This window comes from Scyliorhinus torazame, chromosome 7, assembly GCF_047496885.1.
Source record: "Scyliorhinus torazame isolate Kashiwa2021f chromosome 7, sScyTor2.1, whole genome shotgun sequence".
NCBI lineage: Eukaryota > Metazoa > Chordata > Chondrichthyes > Carcharhiniformes > Scyliorhinidae > Scyliorhinus > Scyliorhinus torazame.
In genome coordinates, this window is record NC_092713.1 from 298,133,108 (window position 1) to 298,150,282 (window position 17,175).

General features: G+C 48.3%; 1 protein-coding gene across 1 annotated transcript in view; it reads right to left on the reverse strand.

The window, feature by feature from the left end:
- Positions 1-17,175, reverse strand: part of LOC140427114 (uncharacterized) — a 687,008-nt gene that overhangs the window by 637,826 nt on the left and 32,007 nt on the right. The window contains exons 2-3 of the mRNA XM_072512644.1: positions 13,895-14,004; positions 7,815-8,156 (exon numbers count right to left, since the gene is read on the reverse strand). Of these exons, the coding sequence (XP_072368745.1) occupies positions 7,815-8,156; positions 13,895-13,982 (430 nt within the window). The 5' untranslated portion in view covers positions 13,983-14,004. The remainder of the gene's footprint in view (positions 1-7,814; positions 8,157-13,894; positions 14,005-17,175) is intronic.

Sequence of the window (17,175 nt, forward strand, 5' to 3'; positions counted from 1 at the left end):
GACGGTGTGATTTTAAAAGACGGAAATTATGTAGTCCCCAGCCAGGACAGGAATCAAATTATTTGTCAGTTCCATGACAACCATGGACACCAAGGCATTGAACCTACCCTCGCCCACCTCAGACCTCTCTGCTGGTGGCCTGATTTAAAAGCCAATGTTACACATTACATTGAGAATTACTTAATCTGTGCCCAGAACAATCCAGACAGATATGCAAGAAAAGCACAGCTAAGTCACTAAGTTAATGGCCCCTGGACGAATTTGCAAATCAACTATAAAGGACCCCTACCCCCTGCAGAAATAGTTTCAAGTATGTGTTGGTGGTCAACGACACCTTCACAAATTGGGTGGAAGTCTTTCCATCCAGAACAAACACTGCCAAAACGACAGCTAAAATCCTCACTCAGCACATCTTTACAAGATAGGGACTTCCACACAGTATAGAGTCTGATCAAGGCTCCCATTTTACAGGACGAGTTATGAAAATCGTCCTTACAATTTTTGGCATAAAACAAAAATTCCATATTGCATACCACCCCCAATCAAGCGGCAGAGTAGAAAGGATGAACAGAACTTTAAAAGCGACCCTCAGGAAAATGGTGCAACAACACAACAGCACTTGGGACACAGTTCTCCCATTTGCATTAATGTTCATTCGAAACACAGGACCCATGTCCACAGGATACACCCCCCACACCCTCATGACTGGATGCCCCCCGAAAGGGACAGAATATTTATTAGGATTGGATTTGGCCAGCCCCGCAGTCACCGCCCTCACGCGTGAGAAAACAGTCCAACAGGTTATTGAAATTGTGAAAGCAGCCCAGCTTGCAGCAGCCGTAGGGATTGGAACCCGCAAGAAACAAAGCAAAGTTTGCTTTGATAAAACAGTACACGCCACCGAGTTTGTAGCAGGGCAGCAAGTTATGCTATCCCTATACAACCCCAGTTCATTCCTTTCCGCTAAATTTGCCGGACTGTACTCCATCTCTGATAAAGTTAGCCCCTCTGTGTATAAGATCACCTATCCGAACCACCAATTCTGCGTGGTTCCACATAAACCAGCTCAAGGCTTATGCCTCGCAGAACAACCATGCACACCACATCTGGCTTGCAGCAGCAGATGAGCATGCCCTACCCACGAATGACGTATTCCTACCCTCCCACAACCTGTCCAGCCCATCTTCAGACACAACTTCGACTCCACCCCCAGAGGCACAACTCCGCCTCTCCCTTCCTTCAACCAGCAGCGACAGCGACAGCGATAGCAATAGCGACAACCCCAGCACACCACGCTACGATTACACCCCTGCACCAGGTCCTCTCCCAGCGACTCCGAAACATGATTCCAGCGACCCCTTCGGGATAACATATATTAAAGCCCCTGACCCAGACCCACCGCCCGACGATTGTGGATTAACCCCTCGCAGCTCCAACCTTGATACAAAATTCTGGCACCGAGACAATTCGTTCAGGCTCATCCGGAATGATGAGATGGACCCCAATTCGCCCCAAGCAGCCTCAGCGCACCTACTCCAGTCAAGAGTATGGCAGCCGGGAGAAGATGATGACATAGAGTCTGACTCACACCAAACAAATCCCTTTGCGAATCTGTTCACTTTAGAGCAATGAGGTGTCCAGATGATGGTAAAAAGGAACCGATGGAGATTTACAGTGTCCTTTCTGATGGAACCTGCACCATGTTTGTTATGTATGTTGGTTTGTTCCTGTGAATGTTAAATGTTGTTTGTTAATTTAAAGTTTATCCATGGCCCCACGCCACATCTTGATGCAGTCAGAACTACCCTTCTGATGCCAAATGGCTGTTGGAGGAACAAGCTTGTCCGCAGACAAGCGATCATAACTGCTCTTCTGCTTCGACGGTAGAAGTTAGCAACAAGAGCAACCCCCACGACGACCAAAAAATCTTATCGTTCTTGCCGGTCGCTCAGGCAGTGGAGAAACGGCACTAGTCCCCGCCCTGTCTGAGGACCTCCCTCTGGTCAGCTACGCTCGGGTAGAGCACATACGGCACTGGTCACCGTCCTACCTGGGGATTCCACCCATTCTTACCCGCCGTGACCCAAACACACCCCATTTTGGCACTTTTAGTTCAAAACTATTTGGTTTGTTTATGGCGACCCTTAGGTTGCTTCCAAATGCTATTTACATCCTCAACCACTGGGATGGTAGATCGCACAGGCTGCGAGATGGCTCGCACTGTGTCAATATTTTTTTTTCTCAGATGTCTTGTCCCAAATATTTGGTTTAAATAAAAATGAGGGAGTCACAGATGGTGACCAATTATAACGGATAATTGGCAATAAAAGGTCAGACAGACAGACATACGAGATCTTAAACAAGATAAAAACAGAAATTATGCTTGTGTCCATAGAACTTCGGAACCACAGAAGCTTCAGGAAGACGAAAGTAGGAGAAAATATGAAGAAAACCATCATGCTCTACAGTTGGATCTTAGCTGGATCCCTCCAGTTGCACGCGGACGCTACCCCCCTGACCCCTACCACACAGGCCGTGAATGTTTCCCACCCCGTCCAGACACTGTACCCCGAGATAGTTACCGATACACCGACCTGGTGTGACAAGTTCATAACTTGGTATTCTCTGTCCTACGTTGTGGAAGCACGGCTAGTAATTGCGATACTCTGCAGTGTCTAACCCTAAGACTCAGGAAATGGCGGAGGAAAACCTCCCACACCCCGATATACACCTTCAGATCCCCTATTTTCGGACTTCAACAAACCCCCCAACCCCTTTAAGTGGATTAAAGCACATCCGATTTTTTTGTGTGTTTGTTTCGTTCTAATAAAGAAATGTAAAACTCCGCACTTGACTGCCAAGCCAGAGAGACCTGTGTTGCTGCTATTGTACAGTTTAAAATGTTGTAAATTCTTTTGATTGAATAAGGATAATTCAGTTAAGGACAGTTAGAGGTTCCAGTTTTTTTGTTTTGTAATGCATGCCTGAATGTCACAGCATCCCATAAAATTTCATAATGATGTGTGTACATAAAGTAAATTAGGTAAAAGTTTCAATTCATAGGACAGAGTAGTGTAGGGCCTGTCAGTGCTTATGGGTACCTGACTTAGGAGGAGAACAAAGAAGATGCAGTAATTTGATCCTTCACGCTTCGCATTGAGGACCACAAGGAGGATATGTCGCCATCTGGGATGACCACTTCCACAATACAAAATGGATGTTTGCAAAGACTGTAGGGAACTATGGACAATGCTAAGAAAGCAGGCAGGCACAGAGCCTGTATGCATATTGGAACCGCAGCTCCCAGACAAGACTGAAACTGTAGGTCTATTAGCATATTGATGGCCCATCTCCGGGAACAAAAGAAAGATACTCAAGCAACCGATCTAGCTCCAGACCTCGCGGCGTAAGTTCCCCAAGCCGAAAGCATAAACAAAGCAAGGCCACATAGGACCCGCCCAGCCATCAGGGCACCCACCCCTTTATGGTCAAGATCAATACGAGTGATCAAGATATGGCCCAATTGATTGGGGCCAAGTTCAAGGTCCGCCCAAAAGCATGCGAAACCCCTTCGGGTATAAGAAGTAGGCCCCAAGACAGAATTGCTCTCTGGGAATCGGCTCTCAAAGCGGAGAGACCCTTCCACCAGCTACACCAGAAGCAAGTAAGTCCAAGGTCAACGCTCGCTACCAGATGGATGACCTTAGCTGTTCTCCTGTACCACTTCGAACCCAGCAGCCTCAGATCCGAACAGCGGCCATTGTTCCTCTGACTGAGTGGGCACCCAAAGCTAAATATAGACGTTAGCGACTAGTTTAGTTTGGAGTACTTTGTGCATGAGTAGATATTACTGTGTGTGTAAATAAATAGTATTGACTTTGAACTAACTAACTGGTATATTGGCTCTTTGATCAGTATTCGGGTTTGAACCTTGTGGCGGTATCAAAAGATACCTGGTGACTCTAAAGCAAACAGAATTAGGATTAAGGAAAGTGACCATATTGACCGCCATATTTAGAACCAAATAAAGAGAGCAACACCAGGCAAACCTGGCGGTTGGGGGGCTGCTGTGCTGGGGGATGGGGGTTTCAGACTAATTTGCAGTTCGGGGGTGGACAGGTGTGTTTGAGCCATGGGACCTCGCTATCCGGCTGCCCGCTTAAGTTAGCGGGCCAAAAGCAGGATTTCCCGGAATCCCTTGTATTCCATGCCAAGCATGTAGTTGTATGGCGTGGAATACTGAATTACATCTTGCTTTACGACTGCAAGAGGATGGTAAAACTGATGCAATTCAGTTCCGGTCTCCAAAATGAAGAGTCCTCCCCAAAGTCTCCCAAACGGAGAATCCAGCATCTCCAGTTCCGGGTCGGGAAAACTTGATGCCGCTCGTCTTGCTGCCATCTTGTTGGCTGGGATGGTGCGTGTGGGGAGTACAGTGTGTATGTGTGGCTGCAGCTTGTCAGCCTCCTGAGTGTCAATCCCAAGCCCTGCAAATCCTGCACTGTTTCCCATTGATTGATTGATATTTATTGTCACATGTACCGAAGTACAGTCAAAAGTATTTTTATGCGGCCAAGGGAACGTACACAGTACGTACATAGTAGACAAAAGAATAATCCCCAGAGTACATTTACAACTCGTGATTGGTTAAAGTGCGGAATGAGGGCCAAACAAGTAATACATGAGTAAGCGCAGCAGAGGGCGTAGTGAATAGTGTTCTTACAGGGATCAGTCAAGGGAGAGTCGTTGAGGGATCTAGTAGCTGTGGGGAAGAAGCTGTTCCTATGTCTGGATGTGCGGGTCTTCAGACTTTTGTACCTTCTGCCTAATGGAAGGGTCTGGAAGAGGGGAAAGCCTGGGTGGGAGGGGTCTCTGACAATGCTATTTGCCTTCCTGAGACAGCGGAAAGTATAGACAGAATCAATGTGAGGGTGGCGAGCTTGTGTGATGTGTTGGGCTGAGTTCACCACACTCTGCAGTTTCTTGCGATCTTGGGCCGAGCAGTTGCCATACCAAGCTGTGATGCAGCTGGATAGGATGCTCTCAATGGCACATCTGTTCATGTTTGTGAGAGACGATGCAGACATGCTGAATGTCTTGAGCTTCCGTAGGAAGTACAGCCATTTTTGTGCTTTCTTGACTGTTGCATCAACATGAGTGGACCAGGACATACTGTTGGTGATGGTGACCTCCAGGAACCTAAAGCTATTGACTATCTCCACTTTGGAGCCATTGATGTCGACGGGAGGGGAGGGGGGGCGCGGGCAACCAAGTGATCTATCTTCCTTCTGTCGCCTGATTTATTGTTGTTTGAGATTCAACCCACCACAGTCGCACAATCCGGAAATGTATAGATCGAATTGGAGTTAAGTCTTGCCACACAGCCATGTGTGTATAGGGAGAACAGTAGGGGACTGAACATACATCCTTGCAGGGCACCGATGTTGAGGACAATCGTGGAGGAGGTGCTGTTACATATCCTGACAGATTGTGGTCTGTTGGTGAGGAAATCAATTGTGCTTGATGTGGCACCGGTGCTAGCCCCTTAACAGTTGGTGAATTCGTCCAGTGCCAGTTTTTCTGTTGTAGAATTCCATGAATCCTGCCCCAGCATCAACACTTTGTCTCAGGAGCAGAGAATCCGGCTCTTCATCTTCTGGAGCCTCAACTAAATGACTCACAAAACAGATTCACTGGAGGCTAATAACTGCAAGTGATGTATTAGCATCAGAATTCAGTACATCTCCACCGAGTGTGTCAGTGTACAGACCAAAATACCCTCTGGTGTGGTAGATTCCTTGGATTACTGTTTCTGTTAGAATTGTAAAACTAGGGTAGACAATAGCACAGTGGTAAGGTCACTGAATGAGAAATCAAGAGGCTCTGGGATATGGGTGGAATTTTCCATTGTAAATGCAGAGTGTGGCAGTGGGCAGGAAAAGCGACCTTGCAGCCGTCTGCTCCGACTGCGCCTTTCTCCACTCTATTATTCAGTTGAATGAAAAATAATGTGGAGGGTATCATCACAGTGCCAGGCAAGCTCAGTCTTAGTCTTAGTCCCTTAAAGATTAGGGTGCCTTTTTTAAAGACTGCCCAATACAAGAAAGGAAAAATAGACTTCCCCTATGCCTCACGTCCCTCTCCCCCACACAACACCTACCGGCAGTGTCATCTGCAGTACCAGGGGGCGGTGCACAGGCAGTGCCAAGGGCAGTGCTGGGGGCAGTGACAGCGTACTGCCCGGGCATTGTCCCCACCCTCCTGAATTCCTCTGGTGGATCCTGCTCACCAGGTGTATGTCATGGGAGACCTGTCATGATTATATAATGGGGAGAGGGATTACCAGGTCGAAGACCTGATAATTTGATGTAAGTTTACAGTAATGGAGATTCCAATGTTGAAAGTCAGGATTCCCGTTATGTCACAGGCAGTGGGTGGGACAATCTTTCTGTTGGCTTGCAACGCGATTTGGGCCTCCCTCGAGATTATCTGCTTCCATCACTATTCCATCCTGGCAAAAACAGGAGTCGAAATCCCTCTTCATGGGTTCAAATCGCACTACAGCAACTGATGGAATTTAAATTTAACAAAATCTGGAATATGAATCTTGGGCGCGATTCTCCGACCCCCCACCGGGTCCGCGATGGGCCGAAGTCCCGCCGCTGTCAACCCACGCCAACTGGCGTGGATTGAACCACCTTTCGAACAGCGGGACAAGGTGGGGCGGGCGGGCTCCGGGGTCCTGGGGGGGGCGCGGGGCGTCTGGCCCCAGGGGGTGCCCCCACGGTGGCCTGGCCCGTGATCAGGGCCCACCGATCTGCGTGCGGGTCTGTGCCCTGGGGGCACTATTTTCCTTCCGCCTTCACCATGGTCTCCACTATGGTGGAGGTAGAAGAGACCCTCTCCACTGCGCATGCGCGGGGATGCCGTGAGCGGCCGCTGACGCTCCTGCGCATGCGCCGCACGGCAAAGTCATTTCCACACCAGCTGGCGGGGCACCAAACGCCTTTCCCGCCAGCTGGCAGGGTGGAAATCAGTCCGGCACGGGCCTAGCCCCTCAAGGTGAGGGCTCGGCCCCCCAACATGCGGATAATTCTGCACCTTTGGGGCGGCACGATGCCGGACTGATTTGTGCCATTTTTGGCGCCGGTCGGCGGACGTCGCGCCGATTGCGGAGAATCCCGCCCCTTGCCTCTGTAATGGTGTTTATGAAAATATCATCAATTGTTGTGAAAACCCATCTGGTTCACTAATGTCCTTTCGGGAAAGAAATCTGCCACCCTTACCTGGCCCAGACCTACCCGTGACTCCAGACCCAAAGCAATGTTGTTGATTCTAAACTGCCCACAGAAATAGCCCAGCAAGATGCTCAGTTCAAGGCTAATTGGGATGAGTAACAAATGCTGGCCTTGCCGATGAGCCTCACATCACATGAAAGAATAAAACGTGTTTACATTCATGTTGACAATTTCAAGAGAAACGATGAAAAAATCTTTCACCTGGTTGTCTTGATGAGAGAGGCAGCTTTGCAATGGGTGGTGTGAAGCTCATGTGATCTCATCATTACATATGCAAATATTTACAGAGAATTGTTATATTGAGGCTGGGGGAGCACAGCGGGCTAAACAAGTGGCTTGTGATGCAGAACAATGCCAGCAGTGCGCGTTCAATTCCCGTACCTGCCTCCCCGAACAGGCGCTGGAATGTGGCGACTAGGGGCTTTTCACAGCAACTTCATTGAAGCCTACTTGTGACAATAAGCGATTATTATTATTATTATTATATTGTTTCTTTCTAAACTTTGTCTCACTCACCCTGGACCCCAAATATCTCGTGTTGTTTCAGGAGTTTTTTACTCGGCTGAGTTTGGAACAAGGTGAACAATCCTGAAAACTTAAATGTGGGGTTTTGAATTCTCAGATTAATGGTGTCACGATCCCAATGTATCCACTGGTGCAACTTGTTCTTTTTGAAGTATTCACTCCATTCTGCATTCCACGATCTCCAATACTTTTTCTGAAAAGTAACCAGTTGCTGGATTTCTTGCCCGGAGTGTGGTTTCCATTCCCAGAGAAAAGAGCCATATCCAGGATTGTCTGGTCCTTTTAATGAAACGGCACCTCTCTTAGCCACAAAATAATGATGATTTGGGTTTCCTGTTAGAAATAGGAATGGTATAAACAATTTAATGTCAAATCACAATGCTTTAATCTAATATATATTCAGGGTTTTTTTCTATTTTACTGATCATGTTCCCTTCACTGGAGTCAGTATTTCACGGAAAACAGAACAATTCCGTTATACACTCACTGGGTGGGATTCTCCATCGGTTGAATGGGATTCTCCATCGGCTGAATCCGACAGGGAACGGGCTGAGTGGCTGGGGTGACTTCAGCCATGGACCACCATTGCCACGGCCTGCAAGGCAGCGATCTTGCTGCGCACACCACTGACCACCCACCTTGCCCCTGGATCTGCTGAGTGATACGAGCAGAATGGGTGCCCCCACCTCCCCCAACTCCGCACTTCACCCTCCGCCAGACCCCAACCAACCAACCGGCCACCGCCCATCAGCAGGGAATCAGACAGCCAACCCAGGACAATGCCCACCAGAGCCCCTCTGGGGGAGAGAGCAGAGGCCGTGGAGTTTACCGCTGGCAAGAGCAGCACCAGCCGACAGTACCCCTGGCAGCAGGGACGGGCGCCAGCACCAGAGTCCCCACGATGCTCAGCACCGACGCAGCCAGGGGTGCCGAGATGGGGGGCATGCTGGGGCAGAGCCTGCAGTGCCAACTGAGGCCACCATGTAGTCCAGTGGATCTGGTTGGGCACTGGGGTATGCACCATGCTAACATGTCAGCCTTTCACCCCCTGCAGGCAATGGATGTTGGAATTTGACCACCAATGGTGACCTTCCTCCTAGTCGCCGCAGCCCTGGGGCGTGTACTGCGGCTTTCCGAGTTGGAGCTGCTCAAGGAGAGGAAGATACACCAGTGGAGCGTGCCCCAGAGGAAAAGGAGGCCGCATGAGGCCTCACATGTACAGGCAGTGCCTGTCATTCGAGGACCTGCCTGACCGGGCATGCTGAAGAAGACTCCGACTGAGCAGGGGGACAGTGTGATATATCTGCAGATCATGGCATACCTGACACCGCAGGGGAATGGAGGAGGGCATCTAGTCCTGGTGGCAATCAAGATGATGGTCGCCCTGAACGTTTACGCCACTGGGCCCTTCCAGGCACCGGGTGGGACCTGCCCATGATCTCACAGACCTCGGTGCACAGGCGCATCTGTGCATTCACGGCACAATAGGGGCTGGTTTAGCTCAGTGGGCTAGAAAGCTGGTTTGTGATGCAGAACAAGGCCAGCAGCGTGGGTTCAATTCGCGTACCAGCTTACCAGAACGGGCACCGGAATGTGGCGACTAGGGGCTTTTCACAGTAACCTCATACTTGTGACAATAAAAGATTATTATTATTGTTATTATTATTAATAATACATCCATTTGATAAAGCCAGACTCCTGCCCACAGTAGCACCATCCACGTGGGTTATCCCTGCCTCCGAGCTGGCCATTCTATCACATCGTCCCATCTGATCCCTGGGGTGACGTCGGTTGGAATGGTCAGAGGAGGGGGTGAGCCCGGGGCCACCCACAACGTCCGCCCATTCCACCCTCCCCGCACCCCCTCTCTGGCCAGCCAAGACCAGCCCATCCCTCACACCCATCTGACAGAGCTCTGAGGCAGATTGTACCGGTGTGAACAAGTGTTTAATGTTCATAAATATGTACAAATACATGCCCAAGCCCCTATAAATAAACTGTGCCCTGCACCCGTGCCAACTTAACTAGTATCTAACTTTCTAGCCTTATGGACCCTAATGCTACATCGAAGTGGATTCCCAGATGGCACATCAGGAGTGGAGGCGGCTTGCTGTGATGCCCATCCTGCAACTTGGTCCCCATTGGCAGGCTGGTTCTGGGGAGACTGGGCGTTGATAGGCCCAGCTGTTGCTCGGGTATCCCAGGTGGCTTGTTCTGCCCGCTGCCCACCAGATGCGCCAGGGACAGGAGGGAGGGATCCAAGGTGCTGCGGTGTTCTGGCACCTCCCCTAGTGAGTCACTTGCAAGGGTCCCATCACCTCCTCCTTCCTCGGTGGCCCAGTGGCCCCAGGCTACTTCATGGGACAGGGGTGTGAGCAGAGCTATCCCCTGAGGCTCCCGCACCACCTGCCGCTGCCAGTCCTGGAGGCCCGCTCTTGTGTCGACTAGGGTTTACATGCTGGTAGCCATGGAGCCCAAGGAGTGGACCATCGCCGTCTGGGACTGCGCCACATCATGCTGTGATTGTGCCACCATCTTCTGGGTCTGTGTCACATCAGCCAGTGAGTGCGCCATCTCACTCTGGGACTGGGCCACTTCCCTCTGTGTCTGCGCCATGTCAGCCAGCACCTGGGCAATGCTGTCGACGTTCTCAGCCATGGCTCGCTGTGACTGGGCCACGCTCAGGAGGCGCTGCAATTTCCAGGTGTCTCTCACACATGGCTGCCTGGGATGCAGCAGCCCTGTCGTGGGCCTCAACCATGCCCAGGCCTTGGATATGTTGATCCATGACCAAAACCCTCGCCCCACCCAATACCACCCATGTGGTGTTAGCCTGGGTGGCACACATGATCAGCACCATCTGCGCCTGTGGTGCTGGATGCTCAGCGACAACCCTTCATGTAGACCCTGGCTCTGTGACTGCATCTACACAATCGATAAGGCTGTCTTTTCCAAAAGTCCAAAACCCATCCAAATGGCAGCTAGTTCCTGGGGTTGGCCCGCCCTCCAATCATCCGCTCCCGCAGGTGTTCCTACTTCCACCTGCTGTACCAGATCAGCTGTGTGGTGTGCACCAGATAGTGTCCCAGGAACCTCTTCACTAAAGTGGTTTGAGGAGGTCATGCAGTCTTTTACGGCACTGCTGGCTGGTCCAGATAGTGTTGCTGGTGACGCTGACCGCTCAGGCATGGCGAATGACGGTGAATTGCAGCCTCCTTCCCAGGCCGGGGTATAGGGTGGCCTGCCTCGCCTCCACCATGTCCAGTAGCGTCTCCAGCTCGGTGTTCGTAAATCATGGATCCGTGCATCTTGCTGCCATCTTGTTGGCTGGGATGGTGTCTGTGGGGAGTGAAGTGTGTATATGTGGCTGCAGCTTGTCAGCCTCCTGAATGTCAATCGCAAATCTGGCGAACCTGGCACCATTTCTCATTGGAATCGATTGTGTTCCATGTGGCGCTGGTGCTGGGCACTTAACAGTCGCTGAATCAGTTTTGCTGTCGAATTCTGTATCGGCGTCAACACTTAGAGTGGGATTCTCCGGCCGCGCCCTGCCGGCGATCAGAGAATCCCGCCCGAGGTCAATGGACTTCTCCATTGTCCGCGTCTCGCCCATGGCAATTCTGTGCCGAGGGGGCAAAGAATCCAGCCCTTTTCTCAGGAACGGAGAATCCCGCCCACTGTGCCCATTATGAGAGTTATCTGAAAATACATAATTAAAGCAAAAAGAGGCCCAAATAAAACCGCATGTGTTTATATCTGGAGTGTTAATGCAAACGGATCTGTGTTCTGCAAAGATGGGAAAGAATTCCTGCTGTGGTCGTTGCTTGCCAGCATTTAAATCAGTAACTGTTCAGAGATGCAGTGTGAGGTAGAGTCTGGCCACAAGCCACTTCAAATGACCTTGTTCAAACCAATTCTATTTGCTCCAAATGTCTGCAAATAATGTTCCTTCATTTGCGGAGATATAATGTGGAAGTGAAGTAGAAGCCAGAGAAACGGATGTACATCACCAACATGCTGTCGGGACTGCAGTCATTTTGAAAGAGGTTGGTGCTTGTACAGAATGTGAAATCTTCCGCATTCAATAAGAAACAAATGCACAACATGTTCTGGAAATCATCAACACAGCAGAGACGCTAAATCTGACAGTCAAGCATCTCGCTCAGGTCAAGTAAACTATGCAATGAGATGCAACTCTGCAAGTGCTGCAAGAATTAGTGACAAAAGGATGGCCCAAAACTATCAAGGACACATGTGTTGCTATTAGATAATCTTGAGCACACAGAGATGACGTGATTGGCCAAGTTGGTGGTGCGTACAAAGAAACTAGTTAATTATCTCTGAGGAGATGAGAAAAAAGATGATGAAGCACATCCATGCAAGTCATCAAGACATTGAGTCCAGCCTGAGGAAGTCAAGAAAAGTTATTTTCTATTTGCAATGAGATTAATGAGCACATCAGTCAGTGCAGTGCTTGTCATGAAGATCACGCTAAACAAGATAAACGGCGGGTTTCTCCATCCCACTGCACCAGATTTCTGGTGCGGCATGTCGTTGGGATTCTCCGTTTCGCCAGCTGGTCAATTGTGGGGCAGGCCCACACCGTCGGGAAACCCCCAGGCAGCCGGCAAAACGGAGAATCCCGACTGTGGAGAATTCAGCCCAAAGTGTCTCTTATGACTCATGACATCCCAGAAAGACCATGGATGAAGCTTGGAATAAACCTCTTCCCTCTCTCAGGAATTGATTATCTCATCACCTTCGACTATCATTCAGACTATAACAGTCCAGGTATTGTGATGAGTGACAATAGCCCTCAGTTCATGAGTGAAGAATCCAGCTGCTTCAAATATTATGGGAAAATTCAGCATGACACATCATCTCCATACTATCCCTGGTCAAATGGAAAGGCTGAGGCAGCAGTGAAAATTGCCAAAGGGATCATCAGAAAATCAAGTAGATCCTGCACAAATGCAAACATGGAACTTCTAGAGTGGAGAAACGCCCCCACGTGAAGGCATGGAAAGTAGTCCAATCCAATACCTAATCACTCGCCGCATTCCAAACTACTCTTCAAATGCTAAAATAAAACTGGATTTGAACGTAGTAACAGGAGTGAGTGACAAAATCAAAGTGAAATGACAAAATGACAAATTTCCCTCTGATTAAGCTGCCAAATTATTGCCAGAGATGGAGAGCCAGTCAGAGAGCAAATATTCAATGCACTCAACAAAAGTCAGTCCATGTGGCAACTTCAGGTCAATGTAGAAAAGTTGTCATCTTGATCGTACTAGGTGAAAGTGAACAACCAGATTTATCATGAAGTCATAAAGGTTTACAGCATAAAAAGAGGCCTTTGGCCCATTGTGTTTGTGCCCTTCATCAAGCACCTATAGCGTCAGGGACACAAGTTTGATTCCCGGCTTGGGTCACTGTCTGTGCAGAGTCTGCACGTTGTCCCCATGTCTGCTTGGGTTTCCTCCGGGGGCTTCGGTTTCCTCCCACAAGTCCCGAAAGATGTGCTTGTTAGGTGAATTGGACATTCTGAATTCTCCCTCAGTGTACCCGAACAGCCGCTGTAGTGTGGCAACTAGGAGAAAAAAATATACATTAATGTCACAACGAGGCTTACATTAACACTGCAATGATGCTACTGTGAAAATCCCGTAGTCACCACACTCTGGCGCCTGTTCAGGTACACTGAGGGAGAATTCAGAATGTCCAATTCACTTAACAAGCATGTCTTTTGGGACTTGTAGGAGGAAACCGGAGCACCCGGAGGAAACACACGCAGACACGGGGAGAACTGGTAGACTCCACACAGACAGTGACCGAAGTCGGGAATCGAACCTGGGACCCTGGCTCTGTGAAGCAACAGTGGTAACGACTGTGCGACCGTGCCACCCATGTTCTTTTGTATTATGTTGTTCTATTGATAGAATCTGTGAGCTCACACATTGATTAAAGGAGCAGCTCTTTCTCCCTTTCAAAATAGTCAATGTGTAAATTCATTAAACACGATGATATAAAGTGAAATAATGGATTGTGGTTGGTGGAAATTAGACACTTACTTTGTGTGAAACTGGGTGGAAGGAGAAACACAAAGAAACTGAACATCAAACCAGCCGGCAATTTGCTGCAGAAGAATTGTAGACTCATTTCCCAGATTCAGTCTCTTTCCCTGTAAGAAACATACATTTAGATATTGATACAGATACAGTGGCAGAAAACCTCTGAAGTAAAACTGAGTCACCTCTCTTCAATATGTGTAACACTTCAGATTGTGAAGGAAACCTTACATAGGTAAACGGTTTGCTAAATTATTTCCTCATTTTAACTCAGAATTATAAAATATACAATAAATGTCTTCAGCAAACTAGCTCCAATAAATGCAATCTAATTAAAATGTCTCATCCTAATGTATGATGGACTATGTATCTCTTATCCCAATATGTGATTGTGGTAGTGCGGTCTCTTTAAAAGGGCAGACTTTCCTGTCCACATGATCAGCTCAGTACCAATGACGCAGGACCACGTGAACCCCAACCAATAGAGAACAAGAGAATGGAGGGCACGGTAGCACAGTGAGGGCGGCACGGTAGCACAGTGGTTAGCACTGTTACTTCACAGCTCCAGGGTCCCAGGTTCGATTCCCTGCTTGGGTCACTGTCTGTGCGGAGACTGCACGTTCTCCCCGTGTCAATGTGGGCTTCCTCCGGGAGCTCCGGTATCCTCCCACAGTCCAAAGATGTGCAGGTTAGGTGAATTGGACACACTAAATTGCCCTTTCTGTCCAAAAAGGTTAGGTGGGATTACTGGGTTACGGGGATAGGGTGGAGGTGTGGGCTTAAGTGGATGCTCTTTGCAAGGGGCGGTGCAGACTTGATGGGCCAAATGGCCGCCTTCTGCACTGTAAATTCTATGATTCTATGATTCATTGGGTAGTGGAGCCTGGGCAGTGTCGACCCCGGAGCTCTAGAGTCAAGATGTATCGAGCATTGCTCTGTGCCTGTTCATAGTTGCCTTTGCCCACTGTTAATGAACCCCTTTATTATTACAAGAAGTCTCCAATCTGTTGTCACGATCCACCACATTGGCAACAAGGTAAAGGGTCCAATTGTTAGACAAGGTAAAGGGTCCAATTGTGAGACAAACTGATAGAGATATAGCAGGCAATGGAGTGCACCAAAAAAGGCACATTTGAGCTCCAAAGCATGGCAGAAGGGGAAGTGAGGGCAGTATGGCCGTGAGGCACGCGGTAAGATCAACAGGCACAGTAGAGAACCAGACACAGTCCTCAGGACTGGACTGAAGTCAGAGAACAGAGAAAAGAATGGATCATCAGCCGAACACAGAGATGGATAGTATTGATATGCAAAAGACTACCTCGCAGGAAGCGTGACATTGTTGTGAGTTTGTCTGTTTTCATTGTAATCGAAGAGGCCACATCCAGGCCTCTTCAATTACAGAGCGAAGGCAGAGCACTGCAATGCAAACAAAAACAACAGCAGCAGCAATCCACACACCAAGTGGAGAAGAGCTCCAAGGAGGAGCATGAGGTATACCGTCTGAATGTCGTCAAAGGAAATAAGACAGCCCCAGTGGAAATAATTCTGCAAGTGAATGGAAGACCCTTGAAAAAAGGAGGTCAACACTGGGGTATCGGATATGCTTATGGGGGAGCAGATGTTTGATTACATTAGAGAAGGGACTCAGACCCTGATTTTGGGTAGCACAAAAGCCAAGCTGTCAACCTATGTAGGGGAAACCTTGAAAATACTTGTGACCACCAGTGCACCAATAACTTACAAAGAACAAGAGGCCCAGGTCGTAAAGGAGTACAGAGCAAGCCTGATGGGAAGGGACTGGTTCCAGAGAATTGAACTAAATTGGCTAGAAATCATTAAAATTTCAATGAGCATTTTTCGCGCTCTCCTGTGAAGATACAAGGACGTGTTCCATAATGAATTAGGCTGGATCAAGGGTGTGAAGGCCAAAATCTATGACAATCCAGACTCTACACCAAAGTTTTTTAGTGCCAGACCCAATGGATAAAGATTCCCAAAGGTTTGCCGCATTCAATACACACAAGGTCCCATTTCAGTACATGAGGCTACCTTTCAGCAAATCCTCAGCCTAAGCTATTTTCCAGCGTACCATGAAAAACCTCTTTCAGCATACACATGAAGAGTACATGTCATGTTTGGAGGAGATTCAGGGATTAAAGGGATTCAGAGATATTGGAGTTCACCTGAAACGTGAGAAATGCATCTCCCAGGCAACAGAAGTCATGAACTTGTGATTCCGAGTGAATGCCATGGGTCGACACCTACTTGAAGAAAAAGTCAAAGATGTATCAGAGGTCCCAGCACCCAGGAATGCAACCCAGCTGAAATCCTTCCTGGGAATGGTGAACTCTTATGGCAGGTTCATTCCATCCCTGGCCACGATATTGGCGCCACTGCATCAGTTACTTTGGAAACACCAAGGTTGGAAGGAACAGTAAGAGGAGGGGGTCCACTTAGTAAAACAAGCTCCACAATCTTCAAACCTTTCAGTTAATTTCCACCCAGAGACTCCTATTATTCTCATGTGACAGTTCTATCCCTTAAGATGGAGGACAGATCAGTATGGGTAATGGCCATTACCTCAAGGGGTCTCTCAGAAGCTGAGCGAAATTACGTCCAAATTGAAAAGATGGGACTGGCTGTCATCTATGGTGTGAAAAAATTCCACCAATGTGTTTACAGACATATTCCTAACCAACCAATCACAATAACCAACCATAAGCCGTGGTTGGGTATTTCGAGGGAGGACAAGCCTAAACCCTCAATTGCCTCCACTAAAGTGCAACGTAGGGCCTGGCTGCTGGCAGATTGCAACTATATCTTCTATTACAATCCCGGACCAGACCCCAACAGTTGCTAGGATACTGCACAGAAACTCCAATATTTTGTAAGATTGTAAGGAAAGGACACTGCTCCAGGAATGATTGCACAAAGAAGAAGAAATATGGCACGTTAAAACAAACTTTATTACTAACACAATATTAAAATCTTTAACATCACACCAGAAAATAGCTTACAATTACCCCTTAAACAATGTTTAATAATGACAATGAAACTCTAATTCCTAACTGTTGTCTTTTAGTTCCACTCAAGGGAAACTCATCTCATGTCACAACCTACTTTTAAATAGACTTAGCTGACCCAGGAAGAGTTGCTGTAAGAGGTTGTCTTGGATAAACCACTTTGAGAGAGAGATTCTTCAGGAAACAGTTTGCAGAATCTTGCCATTTTAGAAACCTCTGTTCTGTTCACAGGCAAAAAATCTTTTTGAACTAAACTGCTGG